The sequence below is a fragment of the Radiomyces spectabilis genome (genome assembly GCF_025331425.1).
Source record: "Radiomyces spectabilis strain NRRL 2753 chromosome Unknown BYT42scaffold_19, whole genome shotgun sequence".
NCBI classification, from domain to species: Eukaryota; Fungi; Mucoromycota; class Mucoromycetes; order Mucorales; family Radiomycetaceae; genus Radiomyces; species Radiomyces spectabilis.
The window spans coordinates 364,934-387,284 of NW_026251944.1; the positions used below are offsets into that span (position 1 = coordinate 364,934).

The following is a 22,351-nucleotide window of genomic DNA, read 5'->3' on the forward strand; positions in this document are numbered from 1 at the left end:
TTGCATATTGCTTCCTATTTCAACGATGCTTCCATGGCCGGTTGGGCAAGTAACGGTTTTCGAACAATTTGACATTGGATGTTTATCATGCTAACAATAGACTGTAGGCAGGCACGCTCTATTTACTTCTCATGACTTCCTTTCAGCCATTATTTGGAAGCCTGGCCGAACGTCTGTAAGCACACTTGTACTCAATGGCTCTATCTTTTTGTTTTTTGTCTGCCATATTGTCATCTCTCTCACATCATCGTGTTATAATAGTGGCAGGAAAATTGTCATTATGGTTGCCCTTACTACCTTTATCCTCGGGGGAGTTTGTTGCAGTGTGTCCGTCAATATGTGGATGTTTATTGTGTCTCGCGGTAAGTGGATCGAGAAAACAAAAGAGCGTGAGCATATTTTTTAACCAGTATGTCCATGGTGCAGCTTGGCAAGCGGTGGGGAGTGGGGGCATCTTGTCGTTGACTTATGTCATGGTAGCCGATCTGGTGCCACCGGAAAAACGAGGAAAATATCAATTTGTTCTAAGCATATCATGGGGTAAGTATAAAACTACATGTGCACCTTGGCTCGTTTCCGACGTGTTTTCCCTATCGAAGCTGATAGGTCATGCTAGGTAGCGCGGCTATTCTCGGTCCACTCATGTGTGGTACCTTGGTCGATGATGGTATATGGCAGTAAGAAAAATGTTTCCAAACACTCTTGAATCCCATTCGTACCTGTAAGCTTATGGTGCTTTTTTTAGATACACATTTTACATCAATGTTATTTTAGGTAACAAGCTTTGTTTCTATTCTTGGCATGGATCTAACCTTGAGACTAAAAAAAACCACATTACATTGGTGTAAGCGATGATCGCTCTACTGCTGTTAGCTTTCTTTTTTCCGTGGCCGAATCGTCCATGTTCTGTGTGGATACAAATGGGAAGAATGGATTACACTGGCATGCTACTCATGCTGTCATCGACCATTGTACTTTTGCTAGCTTTACAGTGGGGTGGCTACGTTTATCCATGGGCGTCGCCTCTCATTCTCACTATGATTGCTATCGGTATCGTTTTACTCGTTTTATTCATCTGCCATGAGGTATACCGAGCTGCAGAACCCATGATCTCGTTTCGGATGTTCCAGCAACGGACGGTGAGGACCATGTTTTTAGGCCACTTTTTATTCGGTCTTGCCACGTATGGCATGCATTTTTATATGCCCACGTATTTTCAAGTCATCAATGGAGATTCCGCGGCCATTTCCGGCCTGGAAATGCTGCCCGATCAACTGAGTGGACCCATTTGCTACGGCCTTGTCAGTGTGATCATTGCAAGAACAGGCACCATTCGTATCTTTGTGTGGATTGGATTTGGTCTGCTGACCATCGGGGCAGCTCTGATCACATGCTTTGACATTCACACTTCCTTGCTTCAGCAACTTGCCACGTTGTTACTAACCGGGATCTCCACGGGACTGATCGTTGAACCTTCTGTAATCATTACTCAACATTTCGTCATGGAAGAAAAGTAAGTCTTTCCGACCCAAGTTAGATATGCATCCAAAGGTTTTCTCAATCCAATCTTTTCTGAATAATTACAGTGTAGCCGTGGCCACGTCGTTGTGCAACTTTTTCCGGTAAGTGAAGCGATGCAAGTTCCGACCCGGCAGTCATCCTAATTTGAAAGACTTTACTACTTTATACAGATCATTGGGTGGATCGTTTAGCATTGCTATTTATTCCACCGTGTTTCTTCATACCCTCAATACAGGATTAATGTCCAGTCAATTATCGAGCGATGAGGCCGAACGGGTCAAACATGATTTGCTACTCATTGCAGGGCTGACGGAACCTTTGAAATCGGATATTCAATCCATCTACGCACGATCAGTTCGTCAGGCATGTATTCTTATGATCCCCTTTGCTCTGGTCGGCCTCTTTTCCGTATTATGGGCCCAACCCGTCAATGTACGTCGTCCAAGCTCGGCTGCGTCTCCGACCCCAGAATCCCTTGATTGGGAGAGTCACAGTGATCGCACACTAGTACCAGAGAAAGAAACAAACCATGATACCAACCTATCGATCATTGAAAGTCATTTGTTACACATGTGATTTCATCCTGTGGCACTTGATGTTGCACACCGATGTGCATTTTCCGTTTTGTAACGTATGACCCTTTTTATTTTTCATATTGGCAGCTGCCCTTGGCAGCTAGCTTGACCTATTGCCACGCGACAAAACCGTTCATCCAATTTCAACCCACTCGTTACACAATAGATGAATGCAATAAAAAAATGACAGATTGATACGATTTATTGAACACTGATATAAAGGATAACTACAAAATTTTCTGTTCCAGAAAAAAAAAAGGGGGAAGGAGAGGGGGAACTTTTGATAATGGTTGGTCTTTCATAAGACCATTTTTTTTTTATTTTCTATTCAGGATTATTTTTTCTTACGAAGAAAAGATGGCGGCGACGAGCATAAGAGCGGCAGCCACGATGGAGTTGCTGGTCATACTAATGGCATCGGAGGAGCTCGAGTCGGAGGAAGAACCACTGGCACCGGCAGAACTCAACGAAGAAGCGGTGGCGGTGACGGGACCACTGGTGGAGGAACCGACGAGATCCGAGGCTGCAATACCGGAATCATTCTTTTGAGCAATGGCGTCAGCGAAAGGACGGAAAGCGATGGTTCTTTCCATGTAAGGATAGGTGATATTTTGGCAAGTGGCGACGTTGATCACATTCTTGTACGCTTTCTGGATAGCGGGCAAATTCTTGAGGGCCAACGACATGGTTTCGTTGTTGATTTCGTGGGTCAAAACGATGTTGCCCGAGTTGGCAAACGTACCATTGCTACCCATCTGAATATAATCTTCATAAGCTTGCTGCACTTCTTGCACAGGTTCATCCACACCGGCTGACCAATCATTGGTATCAAGGTTCCACAACACCGTCGTAAGGTTCAACTGAGTCGCAATCCATCGCACACGATCATCCACATCACCAAATGGCTATACCGTAACAAAAAATATAGTAATTAGAAAATCCGCGACTCTCAATCCAAATCACTGATGAATCTTTTTTTTTTCTTACCGGACGCCAGTAACGAGGGGTGACACCGGTAGCTAGTTTGATGGCTTTTTGCGTGTAATAAAATTCGGCGAGTAATTCCTGGTTGGTGAGGGTGGTCATCAATTGATGGGACCAGGTATGAGCGGCGATGTGATGACCATCCTTGATACCGCGCATAGCACCGTAAGGCCAATCAATGACGTTGGAACCAATGTAGAACATGGTAGCATGCAATTTCTGCTGTTCGAGGTAGTCGTAAAAGGCATTGTGCGAACAGTTGGGACCATCATCATAGGTCAAGCCCCATGTTTCCGGTTCAGGACATTCGTAGATATCGGGATTGACATCCTTCATTTTGGGCACGGTACAACCTGAAGAGGACCACCAGCAGTCGGGATCGTTGGCTTCATCGTAACCGGTCATGTCCACCGAACCATCGGGCTTCAATTTACGGACCTCGATCTTGGGAGCGCTGTTCCAGTCGATGGAATTATACAAATTCTGGAATTCAGTGCTGGTGTTCATGTTGTTGGAAGTGGCGGTTTTCCACACTGTGGGCCATTCTGCTTGATTCACCTGGAACAGAGAAGGATCCGGGTTGTAGTGAACACATTCCTGAGTAGGATCGTTGGACGAAGTTTGCGAGATCTCGGGCACGTTGATGTTCAGGGGATCCACACTGGAATTGAACGATTTCCAGTATTCCTGACCTCCGTCAGCGGTCACCAAGTTGATGGCTTGCGCCACGGCAATGGACAAGGCAATTGATTTGAATTGCATTCAGAAAATCAAAAAGGGACGGAAAAAACGAACGAGAAAGAAGAGACTGAAAAAAAAGGGACAAAGGAATAACTAAAAATTTTCGTAAATCCGCAGAATTTCCAGTTGCTGGGTACCTTATCATTTTTATAGACTTGGAGTTCAAAACGTCATAATTGAGCGATATACATTGGTAATATTCGCTAGTGCGTATAGACTCGAACTTCTTGGCAAATGGTTGTCTGTGTTTCGGACATGGAGTGATTTTCTATTTTTGAATAATAAGCCTAAATTTAGCCAAAAAAAATTAACACAGAAAAAAAAATAAAAACTTTTTCGCGATCATCTTGTTTGGATGACGATCGTTTTTTTCTTGATCGCAGGTTGAATGCAATGGATACACTAGAAATAGATGAAGTTTCTTATCATTCATCAACCTCGAAACGCGAAATGGTATGGTATGATCCATTCACGACTTTGTTCCAATGGTGCAATGGATGGAACAGGGACGATTGCGTCCTTTATTTTTTTTTGCGGGCATATTAGTTCCAGCGTCGTTTCGGGGCAATCCTTTTCCGCGAATGAAACTCCGCATCACGGACACGGGCCGTGGCGCTTTTTGGCGCAGACGATCAAAGCACAAGGTGGACTTTTTTTACCCTCATCCAGATCCCAAAGACCTTAATAACCTACCCTTTTCGCGCAATTCGCGTTCAGCGCATGGATTCTGCGTCCAGATTCGCGGTTGAACCCATAAGCGACGATTTCAAAATAAACGCGGGCGTTGCCTCGATTACTAAAATTAAATTACTGGCAAAGCTTGTTATTTTAAAAATAAAAATCATTTGTGTTTTGTTCTCCCGTGAATTCCATATGATTCTTATCAGCCACGGGGCCAGGCATTCATAATTAGATCGAAAAGGGTCACCGATATTGTTTGCCTTTTGATATTTATAGAAGACAGTACAATGTAAAGAATCGCGAAGCTGGGGTACACACTGCGCAGCCCCAGTAAAAATTGCGAGAAAAGAGTACAGACACCTTGGATTTAAAGAGTTCTATCCGAGTTGCGAAGGAATTCACTCAGTACGTTACTGTTGCAACAAACGGGTTACAAGGTAAGATATCATACTGTTTACCTGCAGCTAGAGTATCTTGGCATCTGCTTTATAAAGACTGTGGAAGCAATGGCATATGAGACCTTCTATTATTTGATATGTTTCTGGATTTCAGTAGCAGCGAAAAAACCGCATGCATGCATCGCGTGGCCTGATATCGTAAGAGTCCATATGGCTTCTGGCTCTCAAAAACGATCAATTCAGTGAAATGTTCCATGTTCCATGTGGGAATGTGTCCTTGAAGCTTACGGCTTTTCACGTAGCTGAGATTGAAGTGAAAATCCGTTTGTGTCCTTGGGCAGCTTATGGCTTTTCACGCAGCTGAGATAAAAAGTGAATCTCCACTGTGTCCTTGGAGCTTATGGCTTTTCACGTAGCTGAGATAAAGTGAAATCCCATTTGTGTTCTTGGAGCTTATGGCTTTTCACGGAGCTTCACATCCTTCCTGTTACGAGATGTGAAGCTACGTGAAAAGCCATAAGCTGCCCAAGGACACAACTACGTGATAAGCCATTAGCTCCAAGGACACAAGGTGGATTTCAATTACGTGAAAATGTATAAGCTCCAAGGATACAAGCGGAATTCAGTTATGTGAAAACGCAGCTACGTGAATATGTATGAGCTCCAAGGATACAAGGTGGGTTTCATTTACGTGAAAATGTTAAGCTCCAAGGATACTTATGGGGATTTCACTTTATCTCAGCTACGTGAAAAGCCATAACTCCAAGGATCCAAGATGGATTTCAATTACGTGAAAAATGTATAAGCTCCAAGGATACAAGGTAGATTGAAGTTACGTGAAATCCATAAGCTCCAATGATACAAGGTAGATTGAAGTTACGCGAAATCCATAAGCTCCAAGGATACAAGCGGATTTCAGTTATGTGAAAACGCAGCTACGTGAAAGGGCATAAGCTCCAAGGAATCCAAATTTCGTTGCCAGCGACGCGGGGCCCCAGGGCAAAATTTTTGATTCTCATGTCTCCAGCTCATCTAACCATCGCGAAGTTCGTACCTCTTCATACTGTTCTAGTTCAAATGACTTGTGAAATTCCAGACGGCTTACCACCTTTTGCGTCAAAAGCTCACATCTTCCAGATCGTAAAGAAAATCGATCAACGTGTTTCGACCTTTGGGCGGAACGAGGACAAACGACCACTTAAGATTCCCTTGCTGAGATCTAGCAAGGTCCAAAATCATGCTCATGAGAGTACTGAACGCGATGCGCTATCTGATGTGGGATGAATTCGCCAAATTGGCTCCAAGATGCCCAGATCACAACTTCATAAGTTGAAACGTTTGCAGTCCGCCCAATGGACCTTCGAACTCGCGTGGAGGGAGCATGAGGTTGATAACTTCTACTGCTTGGTCCGTCACCTTAGAAAGCGGGCGATCCACCTAGACGGTACGGCAACAAGATGAACAAGGCACATTTGAAATCAAGTACGATCCTAACGAAAGACGTATCTGAAGCAAGTCGAGTCGACTCCAAGAAAAGCCCGTAGCCAACAGAAAAGAGGATTACTTATTGCTATGCAAGGTGGCGCACCGATTCAGAACAGCAGCATGTTGAAGCGCGGTTCGAGGAGCGTGGAAATCAAGAAGCTTGACTAGTCAGCACATTTACGAGACTTTGAACTCTACCAACATCCATGGCGAGTGATGAAGCCCCGTGTGAGTGCCGCAGTTCATAGTTGCAATGAAAATGGATCAGTTCAGTACAACCATAATATCAGAATGAAGTCATCTGCCAGCGGGCATCGTATCAGGTTTGGATAATCCATACCAAAGAGGATCCAAGCCTTCATCGTGGCAAAAAGGAGGCAACACCTGATAGCAGTCATTCCTTGATTGTTGATGGTGTTGAGATTTGGTGTGAGTGACCTTGTTGTCTGAAAAGTAGGTGCTTAAACGGAAGCTGACTTTAAAGCAATCAATCACTAGATGGATTTGGCAGTAAGCGCGAAAGGTACGATAAAGTTAAACATGCCAACCGATCTCGAGACGCAGATACTGTATAATCAATCAACATTCCTTTCCTGGTAATGCCGCATTTGAGTCCCGTTTTTGTGCCTGACCTGAACATAAACATCGTTGCCCTCTCAAAAACTCGTTTGTGAGTTCGGCAGTAGACAAAGAACAAGGTATCAGTGACGAGTTCGGAAAAAGGTGTGCCTAGCTTCTTTATATTTTGGTAACTGGACGTCATTTTTGCAATGTTAATATCAGATGACTTGGAAAGATGAAGATGGTTCATTAGGACCGTAAACCAATCACAGTCGATACGCAAAATAGGGGATTTGGCATCCATGCCGACTTTTGTTGGTATTATCGGAGTAAGCGACGTAACCGTTGAACATGCATATTTTTCTTTTGGGCCAAAGGTCATTTCATTTTAGAACCTGAGTTAAGGTTTTCTGGGGAAGGCTGTGCTTGGGAACCCGGCAAGTGCCAATTCAAGCTTATATAAGCTACAAATCATCATTCCGGTCAAATAGAGCCAAGACTGGACCCGTTACCGAGGACAGAAAGGTTAAAGGGCGCAAGAAAAGAGGAGCACCAAAGTGATGCGACGGTTGCTTTATACTACAGAGGCCATGTAAAATGGTGATGGAACAAGTGACACAACAGTGGGTTTCTTGGAACTCTTTGACTTGTCGATTTTCTTTCTTTTTTATTTTTTGAAAAAGGAAATAAAAAGTCAATGCGATTCCATTTTGTGGAACGGTGGAACTGCTGTATTTGGAAGCACCCTGGAATTCGATTGAACGGAGGTCAACGCAGAGCAAATAAATACAAGGTACAACCAAGAACATAAAAAAGAAATAATAAGTCAGGGCGACAACGATCCATGACAACCAATCCAATAACGCCAATCCGACGATGTACCCCACGTTGTCTGGCCAAAGTCTATTAAGGATATCAATGCTCCTCCTTTCGCCAAAGATAAAAAAAAAAGGAAAAAATAAAGGGATCGGATGTTGCTTAGTTTGACTGGTTTTTGCCGATTGTTGATTGGCAGTGATATTTTTATCGGCCCATCGCATGTCAAGACTGATCGATTAAGAGGACTCACATTTTTCGTGCGAACGAATAAACGACACACACACAAAGGACCACTTGGCATTCGTGTGCCATTTCGCGCTCCGTTGCTGGAGTTTATTTTTACCTTGCTAAATTTTTATCGTTCCATCTCATGAATCCTACCTGGTTCAACCGACGTTCGATTTTTTTTCGTTTCTCTCTTTCTCTTTTTTCTTTTTTTGACTCTCCTTAGTCTCCTTGGTGTTTAGTTTGTCTAGATTTTTTTTTTTCGATTCAACCTTTTTTTTTTTTTTTGTTGTGATTTATGCCACCCAATACCGAATCCGAGCCAACTATTCCGCGTAAAATCGTGACGGAGGAGGACCTTCAAGCGCGATTAAAGCAAGGGCAAGCCGTGTTCGTGTTTGAAAACAAAGTTTACAAGGTCAATCATTTTCTGGACAAACATCCGGGAGGCGACTTGGCCATCCGACACGTCCTGGGAAGAGATGTCACGGACGAAATTCGGTCCATGCATCCGCCACGGGTCTACGAAAAGTTAATTCACCGATTCTACGTGGGCGACTATGTGCCCAATCTCACCCATGTGAGACTAGCGAAGTCCAAAGATCGACCGCTGTGGAGCGAAAGACAACGATTGGAAGCTGAATGGGGAACCAACTTTAGTGTACAAGCGTTCGATGATGCCATTGGTCAACTGCATGACCACCATGCACGCGATTTAGCTCAAGATGCCAAGGACCAGGAAGGACTGGATGCTGTCCTGATTCGAGACGCTTTCAGGCGACTGGAACAAAGCATCAAAGATCGCGGTCTATTTCAATGTAATTATTATCGATACGGAAAAGAATGCTGTCGTTATGTGCTGTTTATCTACCTTTCGTTGTGGCTGGCTTTCAGGGGCACCGCGACCTGGCATTACTTGGCGAGCGCGGTGTTCATGGCAGCATTTTGGCATCAACTCATGTTCACGGCCCATGATGCGGGACACAACGAAATTACGGGCAAAGTCGAAATTGATCACATCATTGGCGTGATTATTGCCAACTTTATCGGTGGCATGAGTATAGGCTGGTGGAAAGATAACCATAACGTCCACCACATCGTCACCAACGACCCCGAACACGACCCTGATATCCAACATTTACCTTTCCTCGCCATCACCACCAAATTCTTTAGCAACATTTATTCCACTTATTACAAAAAGGTGCTCAAGTTTGACGCTTTTGCTCGCTTCTTTGTCCGATACCAACATCATCTCTACTACCTTATTCTTTCCTTTGGTCGATTCAACCTTCACCGCCTTTCCTTTAACCATGTCTTGTTCGCCAGACACGTTCGCACCCGACGATTGGAATTGATCGGAATTATGGTCTTTTTCATCTGGTACAGCTATTTCTTGTCGTACATTCCTTCGTGGCCCTTGCGCGTCGCGTACCTCTTCATTTCTTACATGCTCACGTTCCCTCTTCACGTGCAAATTACCCTGTCTCACTTTGGCATGTCCACCGAAGACTTTGGGAAAGATGACAGTTTCCCCGCCAAAATGTTGCGAACGACCATGGATGTGGATTGCCCGGAATGGCTGGACTGGGTGCACGGCGGTTTGCAATACCAGGCCGTGCATCATTTATTCCCTCGTTTGCCAAGACATAATCTCCGCCAATGTGTGCCATTGGTTCGTCAATTTTGTAAAGAAACCGGCCTGCGCTACTATATGTACAATTTCTCCACGGGCAACGGTGTCGTTCTGGGCGCGCTGAAATCCGTTGCCGATCAAGTCGGTCTCATGAACGATGTCGCCAAATACAATGCCAAAGTGTGGCATGGCGATCTCAAAAAAAGCGATTAAATTAATCATCCATTCATTCATTCTTTTTTTTCCCCCCTCTCTCTCATGAAATCCTGGAAAAGAGCAAATGTGGTAAACCATAAAGAAAGGAAAACAAGCACATTACAGTATCTCCCAGTCGTTATTTCGAAAAAGAAAGCAACCGGTTGTAAAGATGGGCAGCGCTGCCTTTTATTTTTATGGGCCTATACAGAAGGATATCTAAAGATGAACCTTCCGTACACATAGGAACCGGCAACAGAGTTGATATGGTTTTTCTTTTTTGCCATGAAAAATCATTTTTTCGCAGGACTCGACGAAAGTCACCAAAAGTCAGTAGGTCTCCTTTATTTTCCTTGATGCTTCAAATGTCGAATGAGAGCTACTCGATGTTCCTGAAAAAACCTTTCCCTAAAGGAGGGAAATTCAAGATCGAATTTGCAAGCAGCCAATCAGAATGCATGGTGAAACTGTAACTCTATCCATTGAAACGCCTGTTATCGCACAAAAAAAAAAGTGTCCCATTTTCCCTTTTATTACGTGATATCTTTTTTTAATTCCCTTGATGAAATTGGGACGACCGAGTGTCATCCAGAGTGTTCATGGCTTGAATGCGGTCTTGGGTATTGTGCTCTGTGGGTGTTTGATTGGCACCGCCACCAATATCCAGTCGTTTGTGTCCGAAGGCTCAGCCATCGCCGGTTTTGGTAGGCATAAACAACACTTTTCACCGTAACAGCCGTCGCTCACTCTTATTGAAATAACCCAGGCAACTATAATGTGTTTGCTTATCCGGCCACATTTGTCTACATGCTGATTCCGGCCGTAACAGCCACTGTCTACAGCTTCATTCTCATGTGCGACAGGTCATCCGGTTATGAAGCATGGCGTCCATCGAGAACCATGGTGAGCAGTATTGCTTGTTTTGCTGGAGCGGTGCTGCTGGCAGCAGTGTTTCCGTTAATTCCGGGAGCCGACATCATCACCCAGCCGTATTCCAGCGTCGAGTGCAGTTGGCGGGATTATATGGTGTGGGAAACCATTTACAACAACCCCGATGTATTTCCGTGGGTGCTGGATATGGGCAAGGCCTGTACCTGTTTTCGAGCTTCCGTGGCTTTTTGCTGGCTCGTGGCGGTTGGTTGGATAGCCCAGACCATTCTCTACTGGCGCATCGCCAAACGGCCGCTTCCCGCCTCGCTTGACTTCAAAAATACTTGGCGCATGTCCACTGTGAACCGTCTCTCCAAACCATCACCGGATCAAGAACCCTACCCACTCCCCAGCTACCTTGTCACTGGGGAAAAGCATGAAATGTCGACCTATTAACCACCCCCCATCTCTCTATCTATCTGGCGTATTGGATCATGTCTGTGGAACATTGGATCTCGACGAACCAAACTGAAGGCCCATGAATGCTACGCAGACCGTCCGCTGGACAAATTACTAAATAGCTATGCTGCTGATACCGTGCCGTTGGTCATTTATTATTAATCTTTGGTATTTTCATCTTTTACCTTAATCTGCTAATCAGAGTACGCATAAAAAAAAAGTCATATTGACGAGTTAATTGCATATAATGATCGATCAGCAACCATGAACCCGTTGGTGTTGCGTTGTTTTCTTTTGTTCTATAGCTGTGGATGGGTGTCATTGATTTCCCCTGACGTATTTGCAACTCTTTGCTCAGTTGTGATTGCCTGGGGCTGTATCATGCGCAGGCGTACGGACGGAAATCCGCATTCGCTCTGGAATGATGCCCAAGTTGCTATGGCCACGATCGTCAGTTTCATATATTCACTATGGCCATTCAATCGGTAATAGCGACGGGCGGTGTGTACAAAGGGCAGAGATCTAATCAACCTTCAGAATACTAAAATAAAGGCTGCATTGACGGATACCGTTCAACCAGCCAATAAGGGAGAAGAATATCCCATCGATGCTGGCTCCAAAGTGTCAATTCCTTTTTGTTCAAGTTCTTTTATTGCCTTCATAATTGTCCATTCTTTTGGGAAGGTGAGTGTTTGGAGCCATATCCGCCACAGGTACCTACTCGTTAGTCTAAAAAAAACAGGAAATAACACCTTTGCTCTGCATTGCAGGCGTAGAGTGCCGCAGTCAAGCCGTGCTGACTCATCATTTTCAACGTTTCTTATTGGACGAAGACTGTGGGCGGAGACGAAAATGAAGGGGGTATATAAAAGCGACGATTTTGCGAATTCATGAAACGGTATGTTGTACGGCGGCGGGGCTGATTCGTAACTGGGGCTAGCTTACTCGTAGACTTTTGTCTTCCCGCACCGGTTTGCTTATCCGTTCATCAGCTGGTCGGGCGTTGACCCTTGCGGGAGTAATGTACTGCAAGGTGGGCTCACCCCGAGGGAGTTCTTTTTCGTTTCCCATGTGGGCGTTCCGGGCACGCATGGTTTTTCTTTTTGGCCTGCTTCGGCAGGAATCAAAAAGTAACTTTCTTAAGTAAATGAAAAAAAGAGAGACAAGAGATGGTAAAAAACCTCGTCTCTTCACACCTTATCCGCACTAGCTTTGGCTGTGTCGGTCGGGTCATAACTAGTTAGAGTAGAATAGAGTAGAAATAGAGCAGAGTAAAAACATTAATATAAATAAAAAGCTTTGATTTCTACCGCCCTTCAAGCACACTACTATAGCGTATTGTCACCACTGCGGTGCTGTGAAAGCGACGGATGTCATCACTCAAAGGGATGCATTTGTTGGCCTATTAATTTGCCCATCGCTGATCCTACAATTGTGACTGCGCCGCCATGTCATGTCAGGGTCAGGTTCAGGTTCACCAACCGTGTACCGCTGGTGAAGTAGTGCGTGCGATGCTGAATCAGCTGGGATCTTTTGGCCAGCAGTAATGAGATTGTCTTTACTGTAATGGGTGGGGTTATTCTTACTGCACCTTTGGGGGGTCTTTTTGCACACACACTGAGAACATACAAGCAGTAACGCAAAAAAAAGGACCCGTATTTCCGTTTTGCAGTAAAGATAGACAAGACAACATAAGAAAAAATGTTGTATCGTGTAACTAATTGGTGGCTAGTTAATAATGGATACAAATAGGTGCGGTCGTCGTTCATTATTGTTTGCATGTGCAGAAACACGTCCTGAAACATTCATTGACGCGTGCTACGAAGTCTACATTTTGCTATAACGATTGCCTGCTGCAAAGAACGCCCACCGCATCACCACTCAGCTCGTCCCGCCACTGCGACCGCTATCTAGCGAGCGCGCATTTTAGTCACTCAAATTTTGATCTCCAGTTACTCTGCTGGTCTCAACTTTTTCCTGCAGCATTTTTTTTTCTTCGTTTACTTGCACAGGGTTACTAGTGAACGTGTTTTTTTGATACTTGACAGAGGGATTTTAAGAGTGATATCCTTCAACAAACGTGAAAGACGGTGCAAAACTGACAAAACGAATTAAGTGAGCATGATGAGTGGACATCATTGGTCGGGAAAATGACTCATTCGATCGAAATCCTTAAATTGGCTTGAAAATTTCGGTAGGTCCCTTTCATCTATCATTCTTTTTGCCATGTCTTTGACACCCGTCCGTAAGTTTGCTCTGCTTGTCTGAACAACGCTGCGTTTCATCTTGCTCATATGAGATTTTTCTTTTGATACAGAAACTTCCAACGCTCCTGCTGCCATCGGTCCTTATGGTAAAAATTGCCGTGATTTTGCCTTCATGTCGCGTACATGTCGAGTTGGAAATGGTTAACGCTAACACAGCGTTTTCACAGCTCAAGCCATCAAGGTGAACGGTATGGTGTTTACCTCGGGCCAGATTCCTATCGTGCCCGCTACCGGTAAGTCCATGACAAATAGAAAAGCGAGCACCAAAAAGACACTGGTCATGACTCAAGTGACATTTTGGGCATGGTTTCTCAGGTCAAATTGTTGAAGGCGGCATTGTTGAACAGACTCGCCAGAGTTTGACCAACATTTCCGAAGTACTCAAGGCTTCGGGTTCCAGCTTGGAAAAGGTGATCAAAACCACCGTCTTTTTGAAGGACATGAACGACTTTGTTGCCGTGAACGAAGTTTATGCCACGGTAAGTGAATTGCGTGTATTTGGAAAAGCGCTTTTTGGTGGTTTAGATGTTCTAACGGCATGATGTTCGGGGGTGAAATTTTGGACAGTTCTTTTCTACCCACCAACCTGCACGCAGCGCCGTCGAGGTCGCCCGGTTGCCCAAGGATGTCCTTGTAGAAGTGGAATGCATCGCTTTGACCGAATAGACACCAAAAACCCCGTCCAAAATAAATGTTGAATTAGAGAAAAAAAGAAGTAAAATCTGTGAAAACTTTTACATGATCACGCACGGCGATTTGCTGGCGCTGTTGTCTTTATTCAATTCGGCCAACCGTTTCTCGGCATCCTTCCCAATGGCTCCACCGCTCGCTGCAGCTTTGGACAGCCACTGTCGAGCTTCGTCGAGATCCTTCTTCACTCCGCGTCCCTCAGCATACATTCCTGCCAAATTGGCCTGCGCCAGCTGAAAACCCTGAAGAGCCGCCATCCGAAAGAATTCGGCCGCATTGAAACTGTTGGGTTCCACGCCATGGCCTTTCAAAAATCGAAGTCCCACATTATACTGCGCTTCCGGCATGCCTGTAACAGATCGTTGATTTATAAGACATCGTCACCAAGACACACTGAGTACTGAGGGGCATATATTACCTTTCATGGCTGCTTTTTGGAAATACTTGAATGCTTTGGTTTGATCGGGTTCCTTTTCTTGGGTGCCCAATCCTGAGGAGTAATATACACCCAACATGAAGTTGCATTGCGCATTGCCTAGAAAAACAAGGGGTTTAGCTTGGGCCCATTAAATTTGTTGACTGTGTTCGTCTAACCTGCACGAGAGCCCTGCTCAAAATAGTGAATGGCTTTGGCATGGTCCTGATGAACTCCGTATCCCAGACGGTACATGCGGCCCAGCTCAGCATACGCATTGTGCAAACCGGCCTTGGCCGCTAATTGGTATAATTTGAGGGCAGCTTCCACTTGATCGGATCGTGTTCGCATGAGGATGGCAGCGAGGTTCATTTGCGCATAAGGATGACCCTTTTGTGCCAGTTGTGACATGAGCTTGATTCCCAATTCCTCATTTTTCGGCGTTCCTCGGTAACCTGATCAATCGTCAATAAGTACATGCACATAGGTTTGTTACAAACCCACCCACATACCTCTGTAAATCATATTGGCATAACTAAAAGCCCCACGATCGTCACCAGCGTCCATGGCGCCTCGATAGAGTTCTAATGCAATGGGAGCGCCAACTAATATAAAGCGGGTGCGATATTTTAGCAACCGAAATAGACGAGGGTCATCCACGACATATCATCCTACTTTTGGAGCTGCGTAAAATTATATTGGCGAGCGCTGCGAGTTCGGCTGTCTTCTGATCCGCCACTGCAAGAAAGTAACCATAAATTATTGTGCTTCTTTTTTTGGTAGAAATTTTACGGAGAACTCACATCGCAATAACTCTTGTCCATCGACTGTCTTGTTCTGTTGAATTTGTTCCAGCACATAACTTGTTAGTGATCTCTGCTGTTTCACAGTCAATGTGGTCTGTTTATGATCGATCATCATTTGAAGTTGTTCGTCAGACGGTAACAATTCTGGCATCGTGGGTTCAACGATCAGTCTTCCTCACGCAACAAACGGTAAATTTATACGAGTACCTTGCTCCGTTCGACCGGCCAGGAATTCCGAAGGCAAAACAACACTCGGTGGCTGACTTCTATGGGCCTGTATAAATGGACGCTCTTTGCCCTCGAGTTTTTGAATTCACCTCAGTGACTTACTCTTTGGCATGGTGATCAAGAAACGGTTCAAAGATACCTCCCATGCCTTTTTCCAGTCGGGATTGGCGAGACTGGCTGCTCACGTAGTATCGCTGCCCCACACGGACGACCGGTCGTAAGATGCAGTCATTGGTCCGAATGGTACGTGAACTGCGGGTAAGATACCGGTAGATCGATCGTCGAGCTGACATGAACAAATGAGCAGAGAGTTTCCAACTGACAAATTTCGAATCGGGAGGTCCCTGCAGCAAAAAAGGCAAAAACAGTCCGCACTATTATTACTCCGTCTTTCGTAGTCTTTCACTCATTCTATGACGGACCCTCCGACAAGCTGCAACAATGAATGCGGGCCATGCTGTCAGTGCCAAAAAAGTTCACTTCTTGTTGATTTGATACGAGCCATAAACTCATTTTTAAGTGATAGATATGCACTAAAACGATACATCCGTTCCTCTGATACAGTAGGTCCGTGCACACGGATCCAGATACAACCAGACAGTTGGTCAGTGAAGCCTTCATGTCTCTGGTTTCTTATTCTTTCACTTTTTAAGATGACTTGAACGCTCTTGTCACTTTTTGGATGGGCCGGTACATTAAATGGTTAAAAAGCTTGACAAAGTTTCTTTTCATGGGAAATAATGCCATCGACGCAAAATACAAGGATTGCACTAACGTTCCTTTTCCCATTCCTCTTGCGGGTTGCATTACCCATGATGGCCGTCGTTGAGGGCACGATTTGTGCTTTTGCACCAGACTAATTGCAAATCCTAACGAATAATTCGTATTACAAAGTAAAAAAAGAAAGTGGTGCTTGATGTAGATTGATGTCTAACACGTGATGATGCTACCGAATTAGAAAGGACCTATTCTCCATCACTGAGATGGACTTCCATAACAAGCGACGGATCCCTGATTCATACAGCTGACTTGCAGTCATTATTTTTCGGGATGAGTTATCATTCAATAGATGTTTGAAATGATGCTTTGCAAATTGACCGTCCCCGGTGGTGGAAAAAGCAACTATTGAGCATGCATTTTTTGAAAACCACGATGAAGGGTTTTTATTTTTGAGCAAAGAGAGTGGAAGGTCCATAAAAATTTAGATGACATGCCCCTCTTCCATTAAAATGAGTACGAGTGCATATGGGCGGGGTTCAATTAGCCAATGGGTGAGATCTAATTTAAAGGGACGCTATGGTTGGAGGGACAACGATGAGAGATGGAAACAGGTGCTATTTTAGAAAGTGAGAGGGGGACCTTCTCTAAAGAGCAATTGTCCTTTCGTCCACCACATATGCAATACCCAAATGACGTCAAATTCCTTCAACTTTGCTGTATCTTTAATTTTGATGCCCACTACGAGTCCGATGCCAAGTTCCTCACCTCCCTTTCTTCTTTCCACTCCCCTCTTTTTTTCTTTCTTTTTTCTTTTTCTTTTCCCCTCTCCCCTTCCCCAGACTCGTCGCAACTTCTTTATTACATAAATCCACTAATTGATACACCCAGCACCTTCCTTTTTGTCTTGTATTTTTTTTCTTTTCTTTTTTCTTCTTCTTACACTTTGCTTATTCGCTTGATAAAGTGACACCTTGAGTGGGTGGAACAAGCAGCATCGGCCGTTTCTTCTGTGGAGATAGATGAAGCAGTAAATGATTCACAACGAGATTGCCCAGGTACAACAACAGGACGTTTTGCATTCCCACGATGCTGGGACCATGGTAACCGTGGCATCTGTGAGACAGCTTTCACTGGGTGATTCCGAGGTTTACTTTTCCTCTTCTGGATCAGAGCCATTATGCAAAGGTAGTCTTCCCTCCCATTGGATTTCTCAAAGAAAAAACGATATATGATTTTGACGCTGTTTTTATTCGGATTCTATAGGATTTCAGTCATCCAATTTTGGTTATTCGAAAACCATTGGCTCCACCGGCAGAGGAAAGGGCAACTGTTGTGTGGATTATGGCTCTGGTGATGACGATAACACGACAAATAACAATTACTATACGGCTGTCAGGGTAAGAGGGACGAGGTGTATACTGGGAAATACCAAAAATGATGATAACAATCGTGGTCACCCTCAGCTGAATATGTCCCATTCAACACCTACTCAGATGTCCCATTCGCTTGAATCCATGCCCAGCACCCAAGCCAACCGAGAGGAACGCTTGCTTTTTTTAAAAGAAATCGGACAAGCTAGAGCTGAGCTTGTAAGATTTCGAAATGAAATGCATGGGCTGGCCCAACAAATCAATGGCATCGAAACCGATCTTGTACGTATAGAATAACCGAAAAAAAAAATGCAGCAGATCCCCTATTTTCTTACCAAACATATATTTTTTATAGCGTGATTCAAAGGACAGAGTCAGTAAGTAAAAAAAGCAAAAAAAAAAGAAAGACATTCCATATTTGAGAAAAAAAGAAAACACGGAATGACTCATTGGATGTGTGCAGACGAGATTGAAGAAGACTTGACGGCCACACAAGAAGTGAATGTAAATTTGCAAGTTATTCTAGAAAGAGCCGTTCATCAGCAGAAGGAATGCGATGTGGTCGCTACGCGGGCGATGCGACACATTCATGCGGATTTAGCGAGTGTAGGTCATGTGGAGAACATGAACAAAGATGATGACGGGACCGTGGGTGTGTCCGTTTTTACGTTGTACGACTCAACATGGCTATGATCCGATTTCCTTAGGTTGTTTATGATACCACGCAACTTCAAGATCGATTAAAGACGATTGCGAATTATCAACGGGAACACGCAGGTAGTGTTTCGGATGTGGTGGAAAGGATGCGTGAATACGTGCAGATGCTGGAACAAGCGCACGGTACGATTCAAATGCTGCAAGAGTCAAAACCCGGCAACGTGGACGACGTGCTACTGTCGTTACAGGTTCGCCATGGCACGATGCCCGACTATATCAGCGAAACTTCATCTACCGTGACGGAAGATGATGAAGAAGAACCCAAACGGAATGACCGGTCCGCGGTACCGTATGAAACACTGGAGATTTATCGCCATCGAATTATTAGAAAACGATCGTCGCTTCCTGGGATATCGACGACGAGTGATCAACTTAAATCTTCTCTGCTTTCGCACCCACTGCCACAACAGGGATTGCGGTTACTACTGACTGATACTCACCCGAGCTTGACCATGGCAACTACATTAAAGCGTTCTTAAGACGGGATATTGGTTTCGTCATAAAAGTTCTTTGATATACTTCTCTTGTTGTGTTGGTGTTTTGTTTTATATTTCTTCTTGTTTTTCGATTCCGGTTTGTTTATACAGCAAACAAGCGCGCATTTCCGTACCACATAGCGTCATGCCTAAAAAAAAAAGAGAAAAAACTAGCTTGAAAAAAATTATGATCAATGGGGCACACCCCTCTTTTCTACAGTCAGTTTTTTGAGAAATCAGTCTTATTTTAGGGTTTCCCCACCCCCATGTGCCCTTGCTTTGGTTTATCCTTTTTTAATCCAGCTATTTTATTTCTCAACGCTCATTTTCTTTCTTCCTTGCTTCTCCTCGTCTTGCACTTCTTGCTATCCAAGAACCTTTTTTAAACTTTTCTTCTTTTTTTTCTTGGCGCGCCTGGCGTGGACTTTTCTTACTTGGAAACCCCGTTCTTATCCATGGTCAATCATCGAACCACCCCCACGGTTATCGGCGTTCTCATACTGTTACTAGACTTGGCAGTGATTTACGATACATTTCAATCCACGCGTTCAATACCATTCAAGTTGGGTTGGTCACTGGCGATCATCATGTTTCCAGCCGCCGGTCTCTTGCTGTACTCTCCCATCTTGCTTTACTACGGTTTACGTTTACTGGAAACCAATACCATCCCAAAATGAACGACTTCACTTTCTGTACATACCCAGCTACTGTATCTATTTGTTTAAAATCTTCAAAGCCAATAATTTGTTCTTCATCAGCAGACAGTGGCTTATTATCATGATCAGTTTCTTTCTTCCTCATTAATATTTTACGACATATCATCCATTGCACAGCGGGTGTACGGCTTGTTAAGGTCATATAAAGGAAAAGCATTCTGTCGTATGTGTGCAACGTATGGACGCGTTGATTCTCCCTTCCCACTTTATCCCCGACCACGCTTTCCTTTCCTGGTGTGCTCCGACTCAGTCAACCTGCCGACCTCCGAAGATAAATTTCCTTCCCAAAACAAAGCACCGCATGTTTCCTCAAATAGATATTGTGAAGCAACTCCCATCGTTCTTCCGTTGAGTTATGTAGCCTTTTTTCATCAACATCTGTCTGAGATTCGTACTCTTCACCTCTTTGAACAAAGTGAATACTCTTGTAAAATATGGATGAAAATGAGGTTTGCATCAAACCTACCGGTGAAGCAACGTGTGGCGTTGTCTAGTTTTGAATGCCATCTGATTAAAAAAAGCCACGTTTAGCGCTGTTTTTTGTACCTTTTGCATTATGCTGTTGGTCAACATGAAGATTTTATTATCTACGACGCCAACCGCTCGGGGATCTATTAATACGATTACAGTAAATTTTCAGTCAAGCAACCTAAATAGCCACTCCAGTGGAGACTCGTTAATATATAACAAGCCGTACACCCGCTGTGCAATGGATGCCACCTGCTACTGGATGCCGCACTCTTACATTGAGCGACATTCGTCAGACAAAAAGCCTAACGCAATACGGCATAACCTGGGCGAGACTCTTGATGGAACTTTGGTATATTAATGTCAATACTCTGGCATACCATGAAACACTTTTAATGAACAAAGCAGCACTTATTGACCCCCTCCGTTCTGTCCCGCCCAAGGTTATGATAGATCTACAAAGATGTGTGGGAATGTTGGGTATTTAAAAAAAATGAGTTAGTAAGCTCTTTGGTTGATTCAAATTTCGTTGAGATATTTTACCTTTGATGTTTGATGCAGCAGATACCGAGGGCTTCCCGACCGAAATAAAGAAAGGATACAAATATATAAAAAAAAAGTAAATACAATAGGTGCGTCTGTAAAAACCCCCTAAAAACCCTGTGGGAAAAAAAAGGAGGAAAAGACTGCAAGAAGACTATTCACTAAAATACAAAATACATACTACAACTACAAAATAAAATGGTCGGGAAGAAATATCGAAGGCGATACCACGGGCAGCAATCCATATGAGAGGAACCTGGGGAGGACGCGTCAGCGTTTCCCGATGAGAAAGAGAGCCACACGACCGAAGATGTCCTTTGACGACAAAAACCGGATTGGCCACAATCTGGTGCCCGAACAAAGTAGAAAGGTTTTGGAGGGATGGATGGCTTGAATGGCTTGCCAGGCAAAAGAAAACCGGAGAGAAAACCAAAAGCTAAAGACAGAATAGAGAAAAAGGACAGGTAAATTTTTTCTTGTCGAAAAACGGATAGTCGTATCACACAAAAGGTACCTTTTTTCATAATAATCGAATCGACCGGATCAGATACACGCCATAGTCTGGTGATGGATGATGGATGCAATGATAGTGAGGGATTTCCAGGCAAACAGAAGAGATGCAAAACTAAAGAAGAAGAAAAAATTCGGACAAAAATATGTGATTTTCCATGGATGAAACAATAGTCACCTCACTGATGCATGAATGATGGGCTACACAGATCGAAGCATATCTGCTCCATGTATCATTCGATTACTGAAGAGAATGAAAGGGCATATACAGTATAACTGACAGATAACCCAAATTAAATGATGCTACAAAACACCAGATCGTCGTATCGTCAATCACCTTTCTTCAAAAAAGAGCTCCACTCACATTTTATGTGAACGGCGACGATGCTCTGTTTAACCACAACTGGCGCAAACGGCATTTGCTGCTGATTGTTTCGCCTATTATCGTGAAAGTGTTTCGTGGAGAGAAATTTGGGCAACCATGACTTGTAGAGCGCTGATAATCGTTGTCGTTGCAAGATGGGGACCGAGGCATGGTTGAAAGATGAACCTTGGTTGCGACGACGGTACAAAGGGTAACCCCTGTGATCTTCGACGGTAGCTTCGTTGAAGGAGCGCGGGTAACGCTTTTTACATGAGCCGTTTTCCATGCAGGGAAACCTCGGATGCATGGTTCCACAAGGACCGTGCATCATACATCTGCTGACGGTGTCGTAGAGATCAGGAAATCTCTGTCTGTCCGGAAGTTCAGCTGACACAATGCGATCATAATCGTCCAGTGTTCTCAGCTTGTCGTCCAGATGTAACACCAAAAGCAGATGGAGGTGCGGTAATCCTCGTTTTTGAAATTCCACAGTATGGACATGGGCAACTACCCTACCCAAAACATGCTTCTTGGTCAAATCTTCCATGAGAGCTTTACGCTTCATGTTAAAAACTCGAGCGCAAAGGTCGGGCCGATCAACAGCTGTCTGGAGTGGAGCCAACTCGTCCTGAATTTCCACCCACTGAGGATTGCAAGTGAAAGTAATAAAGAGATCCGGCTGCCCGCATCGACGTACGATATTCATCGCATCATGGTAAAGTTGGCGCATGTGTCTCGGGCTGCCAATGAAGGTGGATGAGAGAATGACCCTTTGCCCGACGTTTTGGAGGTCATTGTCGCCGAGTTCTACCGCATCTACGATACCTCGGTACAGTTCCGTGCGCAGATTTGCCTGGTTTAGCCGCAAATACGTGAGTCGGTTCTGTTCCATTTTTGCATACATATCAACTATA

The 22,351-nt window shown here is 44.3% G+C and overlaps 7 protein-coding genes across 7 annotated transcripts; 5 read left to right on the top strand and 2 right to left on the bottom strand.

The window, feature by feature from the left end:
- On the top strand, window positions 1–2,294 carry BYT42DRAFT_590247 (major facilitator superfamily-domain-containing protein). The gene is made up of 9 exons (XM_051570477.1): window positions 1–45; window positions 108–175; window positions 262–362; window positions 427–540; window positions 617–677; window positions 746–774; window positions 850–1,513; window positions 1,587–1,622; window positions 1,692–2,294. The coding sequence occupies exons 1-9, from the start codon at window positions 34–36 to the stop codon at window positions 2,095–2,097; spliced, it is 1,491 nt and encodes a 496-aa protein (XP_051418215.1). The 5' UTR covers window positions 1–33; the 3' UTR covers window positions 2,098–2,294.
- Window positions 2,295–3,954, bottom strand: BYT42DRAFT_590257 (chitin deacetylase). The gene is made up of 2 exons (XM_051570478.1): window positions 3,084–3,954; window positions 2,295–3,001 (listed from the first exon to the last, which is right to left on the bottom strand). The coding sequence occupies exons 1-2, from the start codon at window positions 3,840–3,842 to the stop codon at window positions 2,441–2,443; spliced, it is 1,320 nt and encodes a 439-aa protein (XP_051418216.1). The 5' UTR covers window positions 3,843–3,954; the 3' UTR covers window positions 2,295–2,440.
- A 4,334-nt stretch (window positions 3,955–8,288) lies between these two features.
- On the top strand, window positions 8,289–9,836 carry BYT42DRAFT_506124 (delta-6 fatty acid desaturase; the record flags this gene model as incomplete). Its single annotated transcript, XM_051565069.1, has 1 exon — window positions 8,289–9,836. The coding sequence occupies one exon, from the start codon at window positions 8,289–8,291 to the stop codon at window positions 9,834–9,836; it is 1,548 nt and encodes a 515-aa protein (XP_051418217.1).
- A 544-nt stretch (window positions 9,837–10,380) lies between these two features.
- BYT42DRAFT_618897 (uncharacterized protein) lies at window positions 10,381–11,144 on the top strand (the record flags this gene model as incomplete). The annotated part of the gene is made up of 2 exons (XM_051572338.1): window positions 10,381–10,522; window positions 10,585–11,144. The coding sequence occupies 2 exons, from the start codon at window positions 10,381–10,383 to the stop codon at window positions 11,142–11,144; spliced, it is 702 nt and encodes a 233-aa protein (XP_051418218.1).
- A 2,212-nt stretch (window positions 11,145–13,356) lies between these two features.
- On the top strand, window positions 13,357–14,544 carry BYT42DRAFT_590277 (endoribonuclease L-PSP). Its single transcript, XM_051570479.1, has 5 exons — window positions 13,357–13,392; window positions 13,465–13,500; window positions 13,582–13,647; window positions 13,730–13,893; window positions 13,982–14,544. The coding sequence occupies exons 1-5, from the start codon at window positions 13,374–13,376 to the stop codon at window positions 14,078–14,080; spliced, it is 384 nt and encodes a 127-aa protein (XP_051418219.1). The 5' UTR covers window positions 13,357–13,373; the 3' UTR covers window positions 14,081–14,544.
- Window positions 14,149–15,699, bottom strand: BYT42DRAFT_596179 (uncharacterized protein; the record flags this gene model as incomplete). The annotated part of the gene is given in 8 exon segments (XM_051570923.1): window positions 14,149–14,453; window positions 14,523–14,639; window positions 14,699–14,974; window positions 15,032–15,124; window positions 15,195–15,257; window positions 15,323–15,495; window positions 15,514–15,591; window positions 15,656–15,699. The coding sequence occupies 8 exon segments, from the start codon at window positions 15,697–15,699 to the stop codon at window positions 14,149–14,151; spliced, it is 1,149 nt and encodes a 382-aa protein (XP_051418220.1).
- A 1,605-nt stretch (window positions 15,700–17,304) lies between these two features.
- BYT42DRAFT_618900 (uncharacterized protein) lies at window positions 17,305–18,839 on the top strand (the record flags this gene model as incomplete). The annotated part of the gene is made up of 6 exons (XM_051572339.1): window positions 17,305–17,458; window positions 17,537–17,670; window positions 17,737–17,925; window positions 17,999–18,020; window positions 18,107–18,249; window positions 18,351–18,839. 6 exons carry the CDS (start codon window positions 17,305–17,307, stop codon window positions 18,837–18,839), a joined length of 1,131 nt encoding a protein of 376 aa, XP_051418221.1.
- Between the last annotated feature and the right edge of the window lie 3,512 nt (window positions 18,840–22,351).

Bases quoted from the DNA above. Each gene is read 5' to 3' on its own strand.
- BYT42DRAFT_590257 (XM_051570478.1), bottom strand. From the start codon at position 3,842: ATGCAATTCAAATCAATTGCCTTGTCCATTGCCGTGGCGCAAGCCATC. The intron at 3,002-3,083 runs GTAAGAAAAAAA...GTTACGGTATAG, and splicing joins CCCCTCGTTACTGGCGTCCG to CCATTTGGTGATGTGGATGA.
- BYT42DRAFT_590277 (XM_051570479.1), top strand. The intron at 13,501-13,581 runs GTAAAAATTGCC...GCGTTTTCACAG, and splicing joins TGCTGCCATCGGTCCTTATG to CTCAAGCCATCAAGGTGAAC. The intron at 13,648-13,729 runs GTAAGTCCATGA...ATGGTTTCTCAG, and splicing joins TCCTATCGTGCCCGCTACCG to GTCAAATTGTTGAAGGCGGC.
- BYT42DRAFT_590247 (XM_051570477.1), top strand. The intron at 176-261 runs GTAAGCACACTT...GTGTTATAATAG, and splicing joins GGAAGCCTGGCCGAACGTCT to TGGCAGGAAAATTGTCATTA. The intron at 363-426 runs GTAAGTGGATCG...TCCATGGTGCAG, and splicing joins GATGTTTATTGTGTCTCGCG to CTTGGCAAGCGGTGGGGAGT.